Source organism: Puma concolor, chromosome D4, assembly GCF_028749965.1.
Source record: "Puma concolor isolate L17-30 chromosome D4, mPumCon1.1.hap2, whole genome shotgun sequence".
Lineage (NCBI taxonomy): Eukaryota > Metazoa > Chordata > Mammalia > Carnivora > Felidae > Puma > Puma concolor.
This window is the reverse complement of record NC_141679.1, coordinates 19,469,051-19,488,874: the sequence shown is the minus strand read 5'-3', so window position 1 is coordinate 19,488,874 and position 19,824 is coordinate 19,469,051. Positions and strand designations below refer to the sequence as shown.

General features: G+C 42.3%; 1 protein-coding gene across 3 annotated transcripts in view; it reads left to right on the top strand.

Moving 5' to 3' along the window:
- The window catches only part of LOC112868673 (guanine nucleotide-binding protein G(q) subunit alpha), a 316,778-nt gene extending 306,314 nt beyond the window's left edge, over window positions 1–10,464 (top strand). For all 3 annotated transcript variants that reach the window (XM_086685047.1, XM_086685048.1, XM_025931649.2), the window contains exon 7: window positions 5,100–10,464. In XM_086685047.1, coding sequence (XP_086541173.1) covers window positions 5,100–5,290 — 191 coding nt within the window. In that variant the 3' untranslated portion in view covers window positions 5,291–10,464. The remainder of the gene's footprint in view (window positions 1–5,099) is intronic.
- Window positions 10,465–19,824: the final 9,360 nt, after the last annotated feature.

The window sequence follows — 19,824 nt, the reverse complement described above, 5'->3', positions numbered from 1 at the left end:
AAGATACAAGCACATCAAGGATGGAGTTTTACTCATGTTTTCATCCCACATGCACTGGGTACGGTGCTGGCTCACAGAGTGGGCAAGGTTGCATCTTTGGTGAACTGAATTTCCCTTCTCAAATGTGTGTAAGATTCTAAAGGTTGGTGCATTGAAGTAGAAACTTTGGGGAAGTTACCAGGTATTAGATACAGTCCTCTGTCTAGTTTGTTAGCAGTGTGTTCCTGTCCCCTATCCAAGTACTTTACTGTGCTTTATTGTGCCTTTAAAAACATACTTTGCTAGGGGCGCCTGGGTGGCGCAGTCGGTTAAGCGTCCGACTTCAGCCAGGTCATGATCTCGCGGTCCGTGAGTTCGAGCCCCGCGTCAGGCTCTGGGCTGATGGCTCAGAGCCTGGAGCCTGTTTCCGATTCTGTGTCTCCCTCTGTCTCTGCCCCTCCCCCGTTCATGCTCTGTCTCTCTCTGTCCCAAAAATAAATAAACGTTGAAAAAAAAAAATTTAAAAAAAAACATACTTTGCTAGCCTTTAACAGTGTTTTCATTTTTACTCCTTTTCATTTGCCACTAGTTGGCACTGTTAAAATTTCATCAACCCTATCTATCCCTCACTGTTCCTGAGGAAACTATAGAAGGAAGGAAACTTGAGCTGCCTGGGTGGCTCAGGTCACGATCTCACCATTCGTGAGTTTGAGCCCCGCATCAGGTTTTGTGCCTGACAGCCTGCTTCAGATTCTGTGTCTCCGTCTGTCTGTCTCTCTCGAAAATAAACCAACATTTAAAAAAGAAGAAAGGAAGGAAACTTAACACGTAGCTAACCTGGTCTCCAACAACAACAGACTAGTCTTTAACCACTAGGTCTACCTGAATCAGATGGGCACGAAGCATCTGGTTACACTTTAACACACGTTTGCCTGACGTCCCTAGAAGAGACTCTCTTAATTTTTCTCGTAATCCAATGAGAATCAGCAGGTAAGAAATGACACCCCACCTCATACATGGCCACCTGCAAACCTGATGTGCTTGCATACAGGACGGCAGGGGATAAACACAGCACAGCCTACCCCACGGAGCAAAGCCACCAACGCTTAAGTGCTCAGCACAGCGCCCACAGCATGCCACATGTGGGTTTGATTTTTCTGCAGCACAAGACTTTTTTTTCTGCAACAGCTGTTTGGGATAATTTTTTTTTCCTCTTTGCCACATCATCCTCCTCTCTTTACCTATCCCCTCCATCCAGTAAATTTCCCTGGGTTCCCCCATCACTGTAAGCATTTTCCTTCCCACATGCCCGCCTTGCGAAGGTTTTAAACCGTGAACATGGTTTTTACTGTTAACCTCCCCCAACGTGCACGTAAGGCACACAGGCGACTTAGCCATGGAAAAAGAAAAGAAAAGAAAAAAAGACACTTATTCACAAAGCAAACACAGCTGTCATTGCATACAAAGCCCTTGTAAGATGAGCTACAACTGAAAAAAATTCTAGGCCTACTCTGCAGTACTGTTTTTATAACAAACATGTTTATAGTATTATGAACTTCACACTTCCACATTTCTGCACTTCCAAGGTCTTAATCATAATGAGTGCCATTTCTATATTTCTCTTCAGAAAGAGAAATTACCGTTTCCACATGGACATGAATTGCAGAATTGTTCAGAGAGACTCTGGTACTCTGCGTGCTAGGATGTCTGTAAGGATTTCTTTGTAGTTTGTGTTTATTCAAATAATTTAATTTATGCTTAAAAACTTAACACACTGCAAGTGATCGTCACTGAACTTGAGTCTAGTTCTGAGGGCTTAAAAAAAATAGCCCCTTTTTTCTCAAATAGGATAGATATACAAAACCAAAGGGAACTTCCTTCACAAACCAGAAAGCTGGGGTTCCTTTATATGGGAAGCTTCTCCAACCCCAACAGTCTATTAGTCCTAGTTCTAAATATTTTCTATTACTGCTATGGAATTAATAACTTAATAGTACATTGAGAAAAACAGGACATTATAATCCTAGTATTATGGCACTTTCATTATGATGCCAGCCTTCTTAATTGCTGACAAAAATTTCACTTCTGGTCACTGAAGTCAAAAATGCAAACATTACTTTTGTGGTCATGGTTCAAGTGGGAATAACCCATTTGTCTTCATGGCTCTTTCTCTCCTCCTTCTGGCAGGGTTAGATATAAACTCATAGGGGTAATCCCCAATTTGCAATCAGGCCATTTTGAAAAGTCTTCAAGTTGGCCGTCTAAAATTCACGATGCATTTGGTTGGAAGCAGTAGTCAGGCCCTCAGTATAGTGTTCCAAGATTTCTTTATCCCAACCGGTAGATAACAAGAATCTTGACAGAAAAAAATGGAGGCTGTGGATCTTGAGATGGTCCTGTCAGAAGGAAGTGGAGGAGGAGAAGGCTATGGCAGGACCTCCTTCTTCCTTAGGATGGAAAAGACGGGGGAAATGTACATATATGGGCCTCAAAGACTAGGATGGATACTCGATAGTAACGTTAAGACACCACACCTAGTTAATAAATTTTAAATTAATACATTTGTCAGGATCTATTAAGTTTTTAAAACCGCTTTACTGACCTATAATTCACATACCGTGTAATTTCCCCATTTAAAGCTACAATTCAGGGCTTTTTGAAGTACATTTTACCATACCTTACACATTAAAATGTGTCATCTTCATCATCTTAAAGCATGTAGTTGAGTGCCAATTACGTTCACGATGCTGTGCACCGTCACTATTCCCAAAACTTTTTCCTCACCCCAAACAGAAATTCTGTGACCCTGAAGCACTAACTCACTTCCCCCTCACCCCAGCCAACCTCTAATCTACTTTGTCTCTATAAATTTGCCTATTCTGGGTACCTCCTATAGGTGCAGTCATACAAGATGTGTTCTTTGGTCTGGCTTATTTTACTTAACATCATGTTTTCAAGGTTCATGGGTGTTGTGGCAGCCATCATAACTTGTCCATGGATGAGTAACAGCCCCTTGTGTGTCTCCTACCTCTGGTTTATCCGTTCCTTTCTGTTCCTCTGTTGATGGACACTTGGGTCCTTTCCACCTTTTGGTTCTTATGAATAATACGACAGTGAAATTCATTGTTTAAGTAACTAGTAGAATCCCCCCCCCCTTTTTTTTAAGTTTATTTAGAGAGCACAAGCAGGGGAGGGGCAGGGAAAGAGAAGCTGAGGCAGGCTCTATGCACTGTAGCACAGTGACACTAGGGGCTCGATCTCCCAAACTGTGAGATCACGACCTAAGCCAAAATCAAGAGTCGGAGGCCCAACCGACTGAGCCACCCAGGCGCCCCAGAGTCCTTGCTTTTGATTCCTTTGGATATATATACCTAGGAATACAATTGCCGGCCATTTGGTAATCTATGTTTAGCCTTGGGAGGAACTACCCACCTGTTTTCCACAGCAGCTACACCATTGTACGTTCCCACCAACAATGCACAAGCGTTCAGATTTTTCAACACCCTTGCCCATACTGTATCCTTTTTTTTTCTTTTTATTATAGCCATTCTGGCAGATGTGAAATAACAGCTCACAGTGGTTTTGATTTGCGTTTCCCCGATGATTAAGAATGTTGAGCCTGTCTGTGCTCATTGGCCAGCTATATATCTTTGGAGAAATGTCTATTCAGGCTCTTTTGCCCATTTTTTATTCAGATTGTCTTTGTTGCTGAGTTATAGGAGTTCTATTTTCTGGAAGTTAACCTCTTATGAGCTATGTGTTTGGCCAGTATTTTCACCCATTCTGTAGGTGATCTCTTCCCTGTCTTGATGGTGTCCTTGGATGCCCAAAACTTTTAAATTTTGATGAGGTCCAATTTTTCTTTTGTTGCCTGTGATGTTGGCACCCTATCTAAGAATGCATTGCAAAATTTTATTTATTTTTTTTTTTTAAGATTTTAATATTTGGGGCTCCTGAGTGGCTCAGTCGGTTGAGCAGACCGACTCTTGGTTTCTGCTCCGGTCATGGTCTCACGGTTTCGTGGGTTCGAGCCCCGCATCAGGCTCTGCGCTGCCAGTGTGGAGCCTGCTTGGGATTCTCTCTCTCTCCTTCCCCCATTCTCACTGGGTCTGTCTCTCTCAAAATAAATGAATAAACTTAAAAAAGTTAAAGACTTTAATGTTTATTTTTGAGAGAGAACGAGCAGGGAAGGGTCAGAGAGAGACACACACACAGAATATGAAGCGGGCCCCCGGTTCCAAGCTAACAGCACAGAGCCTGACGTGGGGCTCGAACTCACAAACCACGAGATCATGACCTGAGCCAAAATCGAACGCTTAACCGACTAAGCCACGCAGGCACCCCTCTTTGCAAAATTTTAAGCTAAACTTTTACTATACCCTGGTAAATACATTGCAGTCCTGTTTTAAGGCATCTAGAAGAGTGTTCAGCCTGGAAGACACCCCAAATAAAGCTAAGGAAACATACACCAGTCTTTCTCTTATCACACATAGTGAATTGAATACTACGTAAATGTAGTGTGCCCAGAAACACCAGCAATCCAGAAGCTAGGTAGCAGAGCACAATCGAAGGTGGACCTGACAGAAGATTTTTTTTTTCACATTTATTTTGAGAGAGCGAGCGAGCTAGTGAGCATGAACAGGGATGGGGCAGAGAGAGAATCCCAAGTAGGCCCCCCACGGTCAGCTTGGAGCTCATGACCTGAAACCAAGAGTCCGCTGCTCAACCAGCTGAGCCACCCAGGTGCCCCAGGAACTATTCTGAAACAGATTTCAGTCTGGAGAATGTAAAAAGATCCACAGCAGGGGCGAGGGGCCCCTGGGAGGCAGATTGACAGGAGAGCCTAAGGCAGCTCTATCCATATGCCTCTTTTCGCCTAACCACACCTTGTGGGTGGGTGGGTGGGTGGACGGACGGACAGGCAGACGAATGGATGGTCAGATAACATGCCAAAGAGGAACAGTTGCACATACTCGAGTTGGGGAAGATGGTTATAACGGATCAAATCTGCAGTGCAAGCGTCCTCTCCATGGCATTGTTACCGACCCAGTGAACACTTCCTGCTTATAGGCACACACAGATCCACTGACAAATCGTCCCTTTCTTCCCTTGACCAACAGGACCCCAGAGAGATGCCCAGGCAGCTCGAGAATTCATCCTGAAGATGTTCGTGGACCTGAACCCTGACAGTGACAAAATTATCTACTCCCACTTCACATGCGCCACAGATACCGAGAACATCCGCTTTGTCTTTGCCGCCGTCAAGGACACCATCCTCCAGTTGAACCTGAAGGAGTACAATCTGGTCTAATTGTGCCTCCTCAGTACCGCCCGTCCCTTCCCCGGTGGGCTGTTGAAGCTGTACAAGAGGGACTGGATTTCTGTGGAAAACCATTTGCATAATACTAATTTATTGCCGTCCCGGACTCTGTGTGAATGTGTCCACAGGGTTTGTAGTAAATATTATGATTTTATTTAAACTATTCAGAGGAAAAACAGGATGCTGAAGTACGGTCCCAGCACATTTCCTCGCTGTCTTTTTTTTTAGGCAAAAACCTTGTGACTCAATGTATTTTCAATTCTCAGTCATGCACTCACCAAGATAAGAGTGGTTTCTTTCTCTTTTTCTTTTCTATTGAGGAAAACAAAGCTGATTGCCCTTTTCCTCACCCCCTGCCCTCATCCTGATTTTCCCTGGGTCACAACGGCCTTTATCCTAGTTCCATTCTTGGTCAAGTTTTTCTCTCCAACGACAGGACAGCGCCATTTGATTTAAGCCATCGGCATCAGCTTAAGTTAAACGGTTTGTAGTGTTGCTGAAGAATTCTAAGTATTAATACTGTGGTTTTCAATGTATTGCTCTGGATACACATATAGAGTTGTTTTTATATCAGTACATGATCTTGCCTCACTTTGGGCTAGGAGGGTGGATGCCCGGCTTACAGTGAAGGGTCGTTTCTTTTGGATTCCTACCTTCAGCCATAGCTTGGTTGCTGAGAGAAATATGCACAGACAGTAAGGCAAGAACAGAGACCACAGTTTTGTTTTTTTTTTTTAATGCCATGTGCCATGGTCCTTCCACCCTTACTTTTTTTTTTTACCCTCTCTTTAAATTGCAGATGCCAAAAAAAAAAAAAAAAACAAAACCATTTTCTATATATATGTATATGCCCAACAGACACTACATTACCCCAATGGCTGCTATCCAGAACCTGTTTCTTAGGTTGTTCATTTTTCCCCACCTTGGTTCAAATTTTCCTCCTTTTTTTCCCCCCTTAGTGTTTGGGCCATAATTTATTATGGGTATGTGTTGCCAAAGCTGGCTTTTTTGTAAAAGTAAAGTAGTAAAAATTTCAGAGGTAAAAGCCAGTATCTCACAAATGGAAGAGAGTAAGAGTGTGAGGCCTAAATAATTGGCTGAGAATCCACCTGAAACACCAGTTGCCCAAGAATAGGTAACTGCCAATTTGACTGGCATGTTCCATTCTTTTCTCTGCCCTCGAGATCACATTTAGTGTGCGTTTCGTGTTGAGTGTCCAAATCAGCAATGTAAAATAGTGTCTTCTGTGATAGAACATGAAATCTGCTTCTGTCTCTTCCTTTAAAGCCGGTCTTACCCTTCGTGTTTTCTTTAAGGTCAAGTAGGTCTGCCAAGGACGTTATTCAAGTATTCCAGCACCTTTAATTTGCAAAATCCGATGTTACTGCTGGTTTACCAACTTTGTGAGCTTTTTAAACCGGTGACCGATTAAGTTGAATTTGAGTTAGGTCCACAAGACTTCCTTAAGAGTTAACCCCTCGGTGTTTTATAGAACATGCATTTGTGTAACTAAACCTCTTAGGAGAGATCATGGGAGTTCTCAATGTGCAATTTTTCAACAAATGCAAAAAAAGAAAAACCCAAAAATCAAAACAGCACCTGTATTGATGAACTTCGGTCCAGCAGCTTGAGTTGACATACGATTTAAGGAAATAAAGATTATTTTAAACCTGCTGGAGAATAAGAATTAGGCCGCGACACTGGTCTTATTTTAAGTATCGTACTATCTGGCACAAGTCCAAACTTCCCTATCCGTCAACTCTTGGGGAACAATGAAGGCAAGAGAAAATGAATGGCTTACTAGAGGAGAACCAGGGTTACTAAGCAGTAGTGGGATGTTCTCCTTCCTTTCCCGGCCACAAACACCACAAGTTACTTTTTCACTTTGCTCGGAAAGCAGCTCCAATTTAATTGAGAACCAGACTGCCTGTAGGTCTAGTGCAATTCTGAACGCTCTAGTCATTGTACATACACCTCTTGCTGTTGCCGCATCCATACGGGCTTTGTAATCGTTAATTTTTTTTTGGCAGATTGAATGTGCTGTATCGATATGTATCTATGTAAGTGTATGTCTTATAGCTAATTCACATTTTGAATAATGTTATTTTATTTACTTTTTTAAGAGAGGAGAATGTAAATTTGTCAGTTTATTTCTGACTAGGGATATTTTTTTTTTCCATTTAGAAAAGAAAAAAAAAAAAAAAACCTTACTATCGTACAGAGCGGTACTAGCATCGTGCTGTATAAAATCATTTGCACATTCCTGAGTAGAGGTGTACTGATAAGACCCAAAGGTAATTTCATAGCAAAATACATAAAATCAGTCGGAGCTTTTATACAAACATGGAAACCAACTTTGTAGAACTTTTGCCATTTGACCTAGGATTGGAATATGAGCTTTTATACGATTCATATTCTTATTTGGCAAATGCACAGTTTAGTATTACCTCTCTGATGGCCTTTATTAGAAAGGCAGTTTTAGAAGCTATTGTGATCCACTAAGGAAATGTTTTAACAGCTAGAGACCACTGCTTGCCTGAAAGGGCAATCTTAAATTTGGTGCAGCAAAAAAAAAAAAAAAAACAAAAAACAAAAAAACAAAAAAAAACGAAAAAAAAAAGAAAAAGAAAAAAAAGAAAAAAGGAAAAAGAAAAAAAAGAAAAAAGTAAAAAAGAAAAGAAAGAAGAAAAAAGTCAACAATAACATTTGAAGGCCTACAGTGTGTATAGAGAAAACCTCATCACAAGATCCTAAGTGTTACAGTTTTAGGGAATCAAGATATTCTATTTAATAGAGCTATAGTAGATGTAGTCAATTAAACATGATCTCAAAGCTCGAAGAAGTTGAGCACACAGGGAAAGATTGTTCTATTTGTCTTTATGAAATTGGAATGGAATTGCTATGCAGAATGGAGGTTGGTGGCTTCGCTGTTTGCCAGAGGGTGCATGACAAGATCCCTTTCTCTTGAGAAAGGAAGAAATTGATCACCCTCGCTGCAGTGATGCATGGAAACCTAATTGTATCCACACTAGTCAATCGAAGCTAAAGGATTTTTTTTTCTGTTTCTTTGGGGTTTTATTGAAGGGGCTAGGGGTGGGAAGGGCTTCTTTTCAGTTTTGTATAAAAAAAAAAAACAAAGTTTACTCATGCTTTCTATTATATTGTGATTGCAAGCGTTAGAAGCGTGTGCCACTTGTCTCCTGCCATTGATGCTCCAGGTAATGGAGGCCTGTGGCCAGTTTTTGGTGACTTGGGCATGTCTTATTCAAAAACAAAAACACAAACCACAAAAACCTTTCTTCAGCATACCAAGGCAAGCAGCCATTTCATGACTCACCACATTGCAGTGTACCAGTTTACAGATAATTTTTCCCTTTTTTTGCGTGACATGGCAGTTCCAAACCCACAGAGAATTCCTCATTTGTAAATTGGAGGTTTGTACTATGCCTTACAGAGCTTAAATCCAGAAGTTTGTGCCTCATCTCTTGAAACAAAGGGAAATAACACACCCATTCAGAAGTCAATAAATCCCCTCGAAGTTTTTGTTTTTTTAAAACAACATTTTCATACAAAGAGCTCTGTTGAATGTCATGAATAGACTTGGGGGAAAAAAAAAATCTTAGGAACCTGCATTTGTTGTTTACTAGCATATGACATCTACAAAAGGTATTCAAAGAACACCTGAAACTTGTATTTTTTTTTTTTTTTTTGTGGATTAACTAGCAAGCCTATTACAAAAAGGTAATTCAGCTAAAGGACAATTTACTTTTTGTACTTTAGACTATCTTGATTGTCAAGGTGTATGAACTGTAATTTTAAAATTTATACTGCCACATGATTGTAAATGTTAGTTGTCTTAAGTTAGGAATTGGTAAAAAGCTATTTATGCTGGATTTGGGTCAAACGACTTATTTGCAAAAAAAAATAATGGGAAGAAAGGGCTGTATAATGAGATACTGCAAGACTCAGATATTGGTTGGAAATAACCTTCAAATTACCCTCAATTTCCCTTTGTTTTCAGTTTTTCAAAAAAAATGAATGAAATGAAATATAGAAGAATGTTAACCCATATAAAAATAAAGTGTACCCAAGTATTGTAATGTATATTGCTCCTCTTCTTAAAATTAAATAAGGGTTTAAAACCACTTAATTGGTAATTGACAACATCTCAATTGATACAAACAAGGTGTGCTTGGTATTCATTACTATGTTCTTCCAAAGATCGGTCTTTGGTTAGAAACACACAAAACTTAAAACTTACAATAGTGTCTGTTTATCTGTCTCCACATATTTCCAGCATATGTAGCGTTAATAGGTCTGTCCTGGTAACTACATGTTTGGGGTTTCATTTTGGTTCCACCAAATTAGGACAAGAAATGGCTTAGTTGTATGTGATTAGTTAGAAATTCTTCGAGCCAGACACCTGCTGTTTAGTAAATACTTAGTACAGAGTCTAAACTTGTCATTTGTTTTTCCTCACAGAGTAACAACCCATTCATTGCTGTCTTCCCAACTTCCAGTGACCTTTCAATAATACTCTTGCCTCTAGAATCATCTGTTCAAAGTATGCATACACACCCAGCACATAGTAGGTGCTCAAACATTAATTTCCTTCTTATCTCCCTTATCACGTATCTTCCATTTCTCCATAGGATTCCAACCCAATAGTAAATGACATTTACACATTTCAAAAACACCTATTGGGCAAAATTGGATCTTACTTCGATAAAGCAATTCTGACTTTCATATAAGCTTTGATAGGTAGGAAAAAAAAAACAGGGAAGAAAATATTCTTCACTAGAATATTGTCCAGTTTAGAAAGAGATGGAAATTGCTGTGTAACGTTCAGGTTACTTTGACTTAAACACATGTTTTTGGTAGATTCTTTTCCTCAAAGTACTCTAAATACAACTTCTTGCTGGATTCCTCACCTGTCATCATGTTGGAAACCCTTACTAGACCTATGTATTTAGGGAGTTTTGTCAGAAAACATTTTTAACTTGCAGTATTTAAAAGAATCCTATTTACTGTTCTTAAAATGTCATTCAAATGCATGTATTGTCTATTGTTTGGGGATGGGAACTAGTTTTGCAAAAAACACCTAATGTTGTATAATAATGCCCCAATGATCTTGCTGGTTAAAAATACAGTATTTTTGGCCATAATTTTGTACTACAGTATTCATTCTTGAGTTTTGCTTCTCTTGAAGTTGCCTAAGCCTCTTCTAGAATGTTTTGTATTCTAGGGAGTTTTGGACTAAGTTTTTCCTTTCCTAAAACACTTTATACTACATATGCCTTGTCCAGGTTTAATAATTTCTATGCAAACACACAGAAAGTGTTTTCCCTTCTGTATATAATCAGATTTTATTCTCCGTCAGTGGAAATAGTCCTACTGACAGCATTTTTCTTTTTTTTTAAACTTGACCTAATTTAGGTGGCAAAAACCTTGTAGATACACAATTTAATGGCTGCTCAGTCAAGACTTACAAAGAGCTGCCTGCGTTCAACCCGAGGCAGTCTTCGAATTAGGAAAGATTGACTGGCTGAAAGAGGCAAATGCTTGGCTCAGAGCTTCCCTGTTTGAGCAGCCAGAGTGAACAGGTCCACTCCACATGGGAAAAAGGACCTGGTGTAGGTGTCCTTTAGGGCTGTGACTCTTAGAAAAAAAACCCTGAGGCTTTTTGGAGATCAGCTAAAGCCAAGTTTTTCTTTAACTTTGTGAAGTTAAAATGATGGTGAGGATAGCAAAGGGTTTTCTAGAAAATCGGTGCATATGCAGGGATGTAGAACCCTAACCAAATCAAAACTTGTTTCTGCTACTCGCAACCAGGTCTTTCCCAACTAGCAGCCCAGCCTTTACGGAATTTTCTGGGCTTTTTTCGGGATACTCGTCCTTTCAAATACTTTAGAAAGTACAACTTCCACTTAAAAGCCTTTGGGTGAGGCTCTCCTGTTCTTGCATGCTTTAGAGACCATTTCTGGTAGTCGGTGTCCCCTCCCTGGGTCTTTTTTTTTTTTTTTTAATTTGGGCATTTTTTTTTTTTTTAATTTAATGTTCGTTTTTGAGACAAGGAGAGACTGAGTATGAACGGGAGAGGGGCAGAGAGGGAGACACAGAATCCGAAGCAACTCCAGGCTCAGGTGCCATCACCAAGCCTGATGCGGGATTTGACCCCACAAACTGCGAGATCATGACCTGAGCCGAAGTTGGATGCTTAACTGACTGAGCCACCCAGGCGCCCCTGGATCTTACTAGTAAAGGATGGTGTGACTGAGGACTCTCAGTGAGTACAGGCCTGGAGTGATCAGTCCCTACAACTCCCCCCCCCCCCCCCCACTGCCCCGAGGAAGTGAGGTGTCAGGCAGCCTCCATCATCCCCCCCACTCTGTGGCCTCTGGGACCTATGTCCGTCTGCACCATCCTCTTGAAAACCCATAACCCACAGAAAAAATGAACTCGCTCAACATTATTTGAGCCAACTATTTTAACTTGACCTTTGACTCTAGACGCAGCCTACTTAGAGGTTTTCGGTCCTAGCCTTCTAGAAATGATAGCAAAGTCGTTGGTCTGAGAGGGTCTCTGTCTTGTTCCTCATCTCCCCTGCCATTTTACTCTTCAATTGGGATGGACTACTGCCTCTTAAGAAACCAATTAAACCACAGCAAAAAAGTGGAGCATGGAAACTAATGCTACAGAACAGCCCTGGTTCATTTGACCATAAACAAGAGCAATTTCTGATGGTAAATGAGTCAGTATCTTGCTTTCTTTTGGTGTCTAATTTTGGGTTCTTACCGCGTTCCTAAGTTATGCTGTATTTAAGCCCTTATTGAAAGGTGGATCGCGGTCAGAAAGTAGGCTACGGTTAAGGGTAGGTTTCTGGCTGTTAAGTTATCTAGGCATTACCACTCTTCCTTTGTTTCACTGTCAAGGCTAAATTAAAAATGGACAAGGAACTCCATGCAGTCTACTTAAGGGAGCACCTTAAATCCCTGTAAAACAAGGCCTTGGGTTGTAAAATGTAGGTCTCTTTAAAATCTAAGATGCACACGGAGTTCTGAAAAGATTGTTTTCTCTGAATTCTTACGCCTCTGGACTTGAAAGCTGGTCTGTGTCGCTTTTCTCTCTCCCTGTTTTCTTCAAGGAGGCAAAGGCCAGACCATTTTCCTGTCCCATAGGCTTATGGGTAAAGTAAGGCAACCTACCCTCTTTAATTAAGACGGTAATTCAACCAAACCCTGATAACAAAAAGCCGATGGTGGGATCTCCTCAGTGCTGGCCTTCCACAGCCCAGTTTGGGCCCTCCCGCCCTGGAGAAGGTGGCATCACAGCTTAGTGGAGGCTATCCCATGGAGGTGGACTACGGAAAGGGACCTGGGGACTGTCACTGTTCCCAGGTTAGCCAACATACTTGTACGGTGAATATTTCAAGGCTCTTTGGAAATAAGAGGACAGATAAAAGACATACTGACGAACGAAGCTTGGCCAACACTACGTGTCTGCAAATGGCAATTCCAGCCTGTAGACCCAGCTGCTGAGAGGCTAACGTTGCTGACGAGGCCATGTTTGTGTCTACCCTGGGGCGTGCCTTACCTGGGACGCTGTGCCGGCCGGGAGTCCCACACTGCCTGCCACAGACTGTCCGGTCAAGGCACCAGCTGGGGCACACCTGAGGGGCAGGGCCCGCATCGAGGACCGTGTAGCAGCAATGATTATACAGAAGGGGTCTGCTGCTTCCTGTGCAACAGTCAAGGGCCCACTCCAGTCATATCCTGGTAAATGGTTAACAACGGGGACAGAGGAGGCAGAAGTGTGGGATGCCTCTGCGGGGTCTGCTCATTCCACGGTGTGAATAAATGCCCGCCACAGCCAGCTTTAAGCCACTGATTTGTGAGGGCAGCTGAATTCGGGTGGGGAGAGATCCTAACAGTGGCCTCTCTCAGGCTGTTCCTGCAAACCACCCTCAGGCCCCTGAGGAGACCACCTTTCTATCCACCTGGAGAGAAGGGCAGGGGTATAGACCTAGCTGGCTCATGGCACCCGCAGCATACGAACGCCCTCCTCTTGGGACCTGGAGCTAATTACTGAAGAGCACGGTGCTCACGATGGGCTCACAAATGGCAACTTGGCCAGAGATACCAAGTGCTGTCAACTCAAAAGGAATTGGGACATCAGATTCACCTGACACTTGGGGAGTGTGAGTGTGTGTGCACGTGTGAGAAGTGTTGCAGCGTCCCCAAGCAGCTCAGTTATTGCTGAACAAGGACAAAAAGCTCGTACACAATTTCAGTCGAGTAACTGGATTAATCCTCAATCTTTAAAAACGATTCTGTAATGTGGATATACACACGGAATGTAAAAAATGGTTTGATCAGGAAGGTGTGTATATTTTACAGGCAGGAGTACACAGACTAGCTTATCCCTTGGTTATTAGAAGCATTTTTTTTTTTTTTTTTGAGAGAGAGAGAGAGAGGGAGAATGTTAACGGCTGAGGGTCAGAGGAGAGGGAGAGAGAGAACCTTAAGCAGGCTCCACACCTGACATGAAGCCCAACGTGGGGCTGGATCTCACAAGCACGGGATTAGGACCTGAGCCGAAACCAAGAGTTGGATGCTTAACCGACCGAGCCACCCAGGCGCCCCCGACTCACTTTAACTCACAGAAAATCATTCTTCACATGGACATGATCCAGACAAAAATGATCCGAAAAACCACAGCTAACATTTTCTTTAAGAAGTTTTTCTCTAGGGGCAGCTGGGTGTCTCAGTCGGTTAAGCGTCCAACTTCAGCTCAGGTCATGATCTCACAGTTCGTGGGTTCAAGCCCCGCATCAGGCTCTGTGCTGACAGCTCAGAGCCCGGAGCCTGCTTCGGATTCTGTGTCTCCCTCTCTCTCTGCCCCTTCCCTGCTCACACTCTGGCTCTCTCTCAAAATAAACATTAAAAAAACCTTTTTTTTAATCTCTTGCCAGCCTTTCCAGGTGCTATCTTAAAAGAGCTCTGCTCCATGTAGGAAAGAACACCTAAATATGGCAAGTTATACATGTTTTTTAAAAGGGCAGATGAACCCAGGCTGGGGCTTCGATGTCTCTGAACAGTCAGGGGCTATACTTTCAACTGAGACAGGGAGGAAGGGTCTCCAGAAAGTTGTGGAAGCTGGACGAGATCTTATGTAACTTCCCAAAGCCAGGGCTGCATGATTTAGGTGCATAACCACTGTTCAAGGTCATTTCCATTCCTGAGTTAGGGCTTCGCTGCGCACATCATTCACTTCCCAGCAAGGGTGATTAATTCCCAGAACCCCAGGCCTACGCTACACAGATGCCCGTGTGGAACCACAGACTCCAGTCCCCAACGTGTGGGGCTACCCTCTTGTGTCACTGTACTCAGTTGACTGGGGGCTCCCTGGTCCACACAATGGTTACTACAGACACTTCTTTTTCAGGCCAGGAGTTGCCTGCATCCTTCCAGCTTTCTCTGGCCACAAACCAGAAACCCAAAGTCCATCAATGCCTCAGGAGGGATGCTCAACCAGTGAGGAACAAGGGTTGGCAGACACATACTATGGCCCCTGGCCCTCCCTGGTCAAACCGTAGGCTTGTTCTACATACTATCTCAGAGGGTCCCCGGCAGGCCCCTCTTCCTGCCGACAGAGCCTGCTCATTCGCACACGCTTTATTGGCTTTTCTCCTTGTCCAGTGTTACTTTCAAACTCTCACCATGCTTTCTGGGGTCAGCTCATAAGCGACTTGCACCAAAATTCTTTACACGGGTCTGCTTTGAGGGAAATCCCAGGTAAGGCAGTAAGCCCATTAAGGGATGACCTTCACGTATGGGGAAGCAGTCCTGGGGACTTGCCCAGACCCATCACAACCAAGCTTCAGTACTTTGCCTTCAATGCAACTACAGCTGTGAGCAGAGGTCCCAGATTAGTATCTGGAACCCCGGCATGAAATCAAGTTGTTACACAGGCCCCACAGTACGAGACTAGACACAACAATGATGAATTTATGAAGAAAAATTCCACCTCTTCCTGGAAGCTACCACTACAGCATCTTTAAAAATAACCAATTTCAGGGGCTCAGTCGGTTCAGTGTCCGACTTCAAGCTCCAGTCATGATCTCATGGTTCGTGGGCTCAAGCCCCGCATCGGGCTCTATGCTGACAGCTCAGAGCCTGGACCCTGCTTCGAATTCTGCGTCGCCCTCTCTCGCTCTCCCCTCCTCCCCCATTCGTGCTTTGTCTCCTTCTCAAAAAGGAATAAATGTTTTAAAATTTTTGAAAAAAAAAATCAGTTTCAGTTGTTGAAGAAAATTGATGCACACACTTCAATCTTACCGTCCTTCTGTTTAGATGGTTTCTCCCCTCCTTTCCTCCACCTGCCTAACTCCGGCCTCTGGCTCCAGGATGGGCCCCCCACACCAGCCCTGACTGATTCCACAAGCATGTGAGGCTGGCTGTCCCCTTGGACACACATTCAGTTTTGTCTTGCTCCCTCCCCTCCCAGCGGACGGTGCTGACATCATCACTAGCAGAGAGGAAAGAGGAGAGAATATTCCATGAGAGAATTGGCACATATGGTGACATTTAATTGTTGGGAGGAACAGAAGAAGGAACATATATTGAAAACTATTACGAAAGTAGAGGAACATCATTTAGGCCATGTTCTGAAAGAGTATCTGCCTTCTTTTAAAAAGTAAGTCTAATTTGACTATTGGTTGAAGTGTATGCTTAGAAAAAATAAAGGAAGCTAGGTTTCAAATCTTGATGCAACAGGACTTTAGAATGAGCCTCTCTGCCAGTGCAAAAACTTGTACAACATCGTGTTAGTGCCAATGTCTGAATATCTGTTCTAGTGGGTTCAAATGTACTTGCTATATTTAGCATTCTCATTAGTTTGTGAAGGAATGAGCTTTCGAGTAAGGGTTACGTGCCTGTATGTTTTGTGCTGGTCTATAGCTCAATAAAACTGTATTCAAACCCGGATGCTGTTATCTTTTTAGAAGGCCCTGTGAGGATTCCAAGTAATTTCTTAAGGCCAAATTTCTTTTATTTAAAACACCTTTGCTGGGCATAATTCTATCAGAGTGACAAAGTACTTCCACAAAGAAATAAACAACAATGAAATTCAGTGATGGCTTAATATAGTTAAGAAAAAAAATCCTCAAAGGTATCTAAGAATATGTACCCATGTGTCTGGAATTGGGGCTAAACTTAAAGTAAACTCAGAAAGTAAAAAATTAGGGTAAAATAAATTGACTGTGTTTGTGGAATTAGGCACCAAAAGACTAATTTAATGGTTCTAAATAGGAGATTCAAGAAAATCTCTTAAGAAGATTGACTGGTCACATTTCATTTAGCCACCAGCAATGTGTCTAATTTCTCATTTCTTCTCCCTTACTCATTTATTTTAGAAACATGCCCCCATCTCAGTTATTCAAATGACAGTTTGAGACCTCTTCCCAGCTCCTTACCCTTCCATTTATCATTATGCACTAGCCTTTCCAAGATAAACTCAAACACTTCCAGGATTACCTGGTCTGCGGGTACCCACAGAATCCCCGAAGAATCGAAAGATGTTTTCCCTTTTTCATATCCTTTTAGAGTGAAGTGTATTAAATGGGATTTTTCCCAATAAACACACTTGTGAATCTGCTGGTGTTAAATGCTAGTGTTAGGGATAAATTGGATTGTGAGCACCATAGGTTCTCTAGCACATAATCCACCAAATATGGACAACCACCCATGGGATCAACTATCGAGAAAATGACCAATCCCTATGGTTTTAATCCCGAGTATTGACCTGAAATCTGTTTGCACTCTTGCTTGATTTGGGGGAAGTTTGGGGGCTAAACAGGGTGGTACGGACTGAGGGACACACTTTTGACCATCAGAAGAGGCCTACTCACTAATATCATCTATTTAAGCTTGTTTGACTGTTTACTATATATTTTAAGAGGTTTTTGAGAGAAAGAATGAAATCCTGCCATGTGCGGCACATGGATGGAACTGGAGGGTATTATGCTGAGTGAAATAAGCGAGTCAGAGAAGAACAGATATCATATGTTTCCACTCATATGTGGATTTTGAGAAACTTAACAGAAGACCCTGGGGGAAGGGGAGAAAAAAGTTACAGAGAGGGAGGGAGGCAAACCATGGGAGACTTGTAAATACAGAGAACAAACTGAGGGTGGATGGGGGGTGGGGGAGAAGGGAAAGTGGGTGATGGGCATTGAGGAGGGCAACTGTTGGGATGAGCACTGGGTGTTTTACGGAAACCAATTTGACAAATTGTACTAACAAAAAAAAATTTTTGTGTGTGAGACTGAAGTCTGGTAAAGTGATTTAAGCAGATAGATTTCTACTCCTCTTTCTTGACTTATCAAGAAGTCTGGAGTGGGGCACCTGGGTGGCTGTCGGTTGAGCATCCGACTTCAGTTCAGGTCATGATCTCGAGGTTGGCGAGTTCGAGCCCCATGTCGAGCTCTGTGCTCATGGCTCAGAGCCTGGACCCTGCCTCGGATTCTGAGTCTCCCTTTCTCTCTGCCCCTCCCCCGCTCATGCTGTCTCAAAAATAAATAAGCATTAAAAAAAAATTTTTTTTAAAGTCTGAAGTACTACTTCCTTTTTGATGAATTAATTTAAAAAGGGCTGATTTCTCTATGGTCTTAAGGCCATTTCATCATGGTCACAAGATGGCTGTTGCAGTTTCAACCATCATCAAGGGAAGATTGAAGAAAAAGGTGATGTTACCTGCGTCAGGAAACCAAGAGCTTTTCCACATACACCATAACATGTTTATGGTCATCTGTATCGTATGACAAACTCTACGAAGAGGCCAACGAAAAAAATCAGAAATGGAAGTTGGGTCGGTCACGCAGGGTCTTGCATCATGGGTGTACGTTTATAAAGTTAATTCATATACATAATATGTTTAACTCTTCTAGCAGGAAAACATGAACCGGATCAGATGACAGGATTAGACCATTAAAGAGAATGAAGAAATTCACAAACCCTTTGCAAGACCCTCATCCATGATCTGGAAAACAAATATGCCCAGTTCCCTCCTTGTTGTTACCATCTATTAAACCTCCCTTGATGTTACCCTGGGTGGTTTCAGCATCTATGTGGAAAGCCCATTTGGCAGCCTAGACTTTGTGGGTTTTTTTTTTTTTTAATGTTTATTTTATTTTTGAGACAGAGTGGGAGTGGGGGAGAGGCAGAGGGAGAGAGAGAGAGGCAGACAGAACCTAAAGCATGACAGCCTGGACTTTGATCTCTCCCTCTTCAGTGATCAATTTTTCTACTCCCCTCTAGCCACCCACTTCCATGACCACTTTTTGAATTTTAACTTCTCTGCCTCCAAAGCACTAACTCCAACATCTGGGTGCAATTTCATCTTCCTAATAGTTTATTCAATGATTTCCACTCAACACCTGAACTCTAAAGATTTTCTTTGGACTGTTCATCACTTTACTTCTCCCAACTCACCAGCCTCTGTGTTCTCCACTTTCCTTCTTATCTAGCCTAGATTTCATACCCTGAACTAAATAAACTTGTAAACACTCTACACTTGCCCTATCCCAAACCATGTTTATTGATTGCATACATGAAACCAACCGATTTCTCCATGCCAGCACCAAAGGAAGCTGGAAAGAATGACCAGAGATTAGTTCCACTATAAATTCTACCTCAACTTGGCCACTGAGAGCTTTCTTGTTACAGCCGACTAGATCATTCAGAACAATTACCCGAACAAGGGCATGTAAGAAAGTTGGATAAAATATTAAAAAGTTGCCTAAAGGCACAGACAAGCTAACAAGATAGTGAATAATGACTGGACCAGGTTTTAGAGAAAGACAAGAGCCCGGACAAGGAGTCCAGTGTTTAGGTCCACTCTTCCTGTAGCAGCATTTATCAGTTACAGATAGCAAAGAGGAGAAGATGAGAATCAGTGCACATTTTCGTTAGTCTTTTACAATTAGAACAAGTATTAGAATGCAGTGCCTACTAAGCAGTGTGGTCCAGGTGAACCACCTCACCTTGGGATGGGAATAAAAGGACTGAAGCCTAAGAGTGATGATGGACCAGAAATAGATAGGCCTCAAGTTCAGCTTCAAAATGAAAGCTTAAAATTATTTAAGAGAGGGGTACCTGGGTGGCTCAGTCGTGTAAGTCGCGTAAGTGTCTCACCTTGACTCAGGTCATGATCACCCTTTGTGGGTTTGAGCCCCAGGTCAGGCTCTGTGCTGACAGCTCAGAGCCTGGAGGAGCCTACTTCAGATTCTGTGTCTCCCTCTCTGCCCCTCCCCTGCTCACACTCTTTCTGTCAAAAATAAGTCAACATTAAAAAACATTTTGTCTAATGAGACAAGAGAAAGAGCAAATTTTGGAAGATGTCTGAACTAATGAACATTCAAGGAAAGAAAAAATATATAACCTAAATTAAGAACTCAGGATGCCATTTATTTGCAGATTATAGATAGCTGAAGAGACAAATAGAGATCTTGAAAATGGATTATGGAG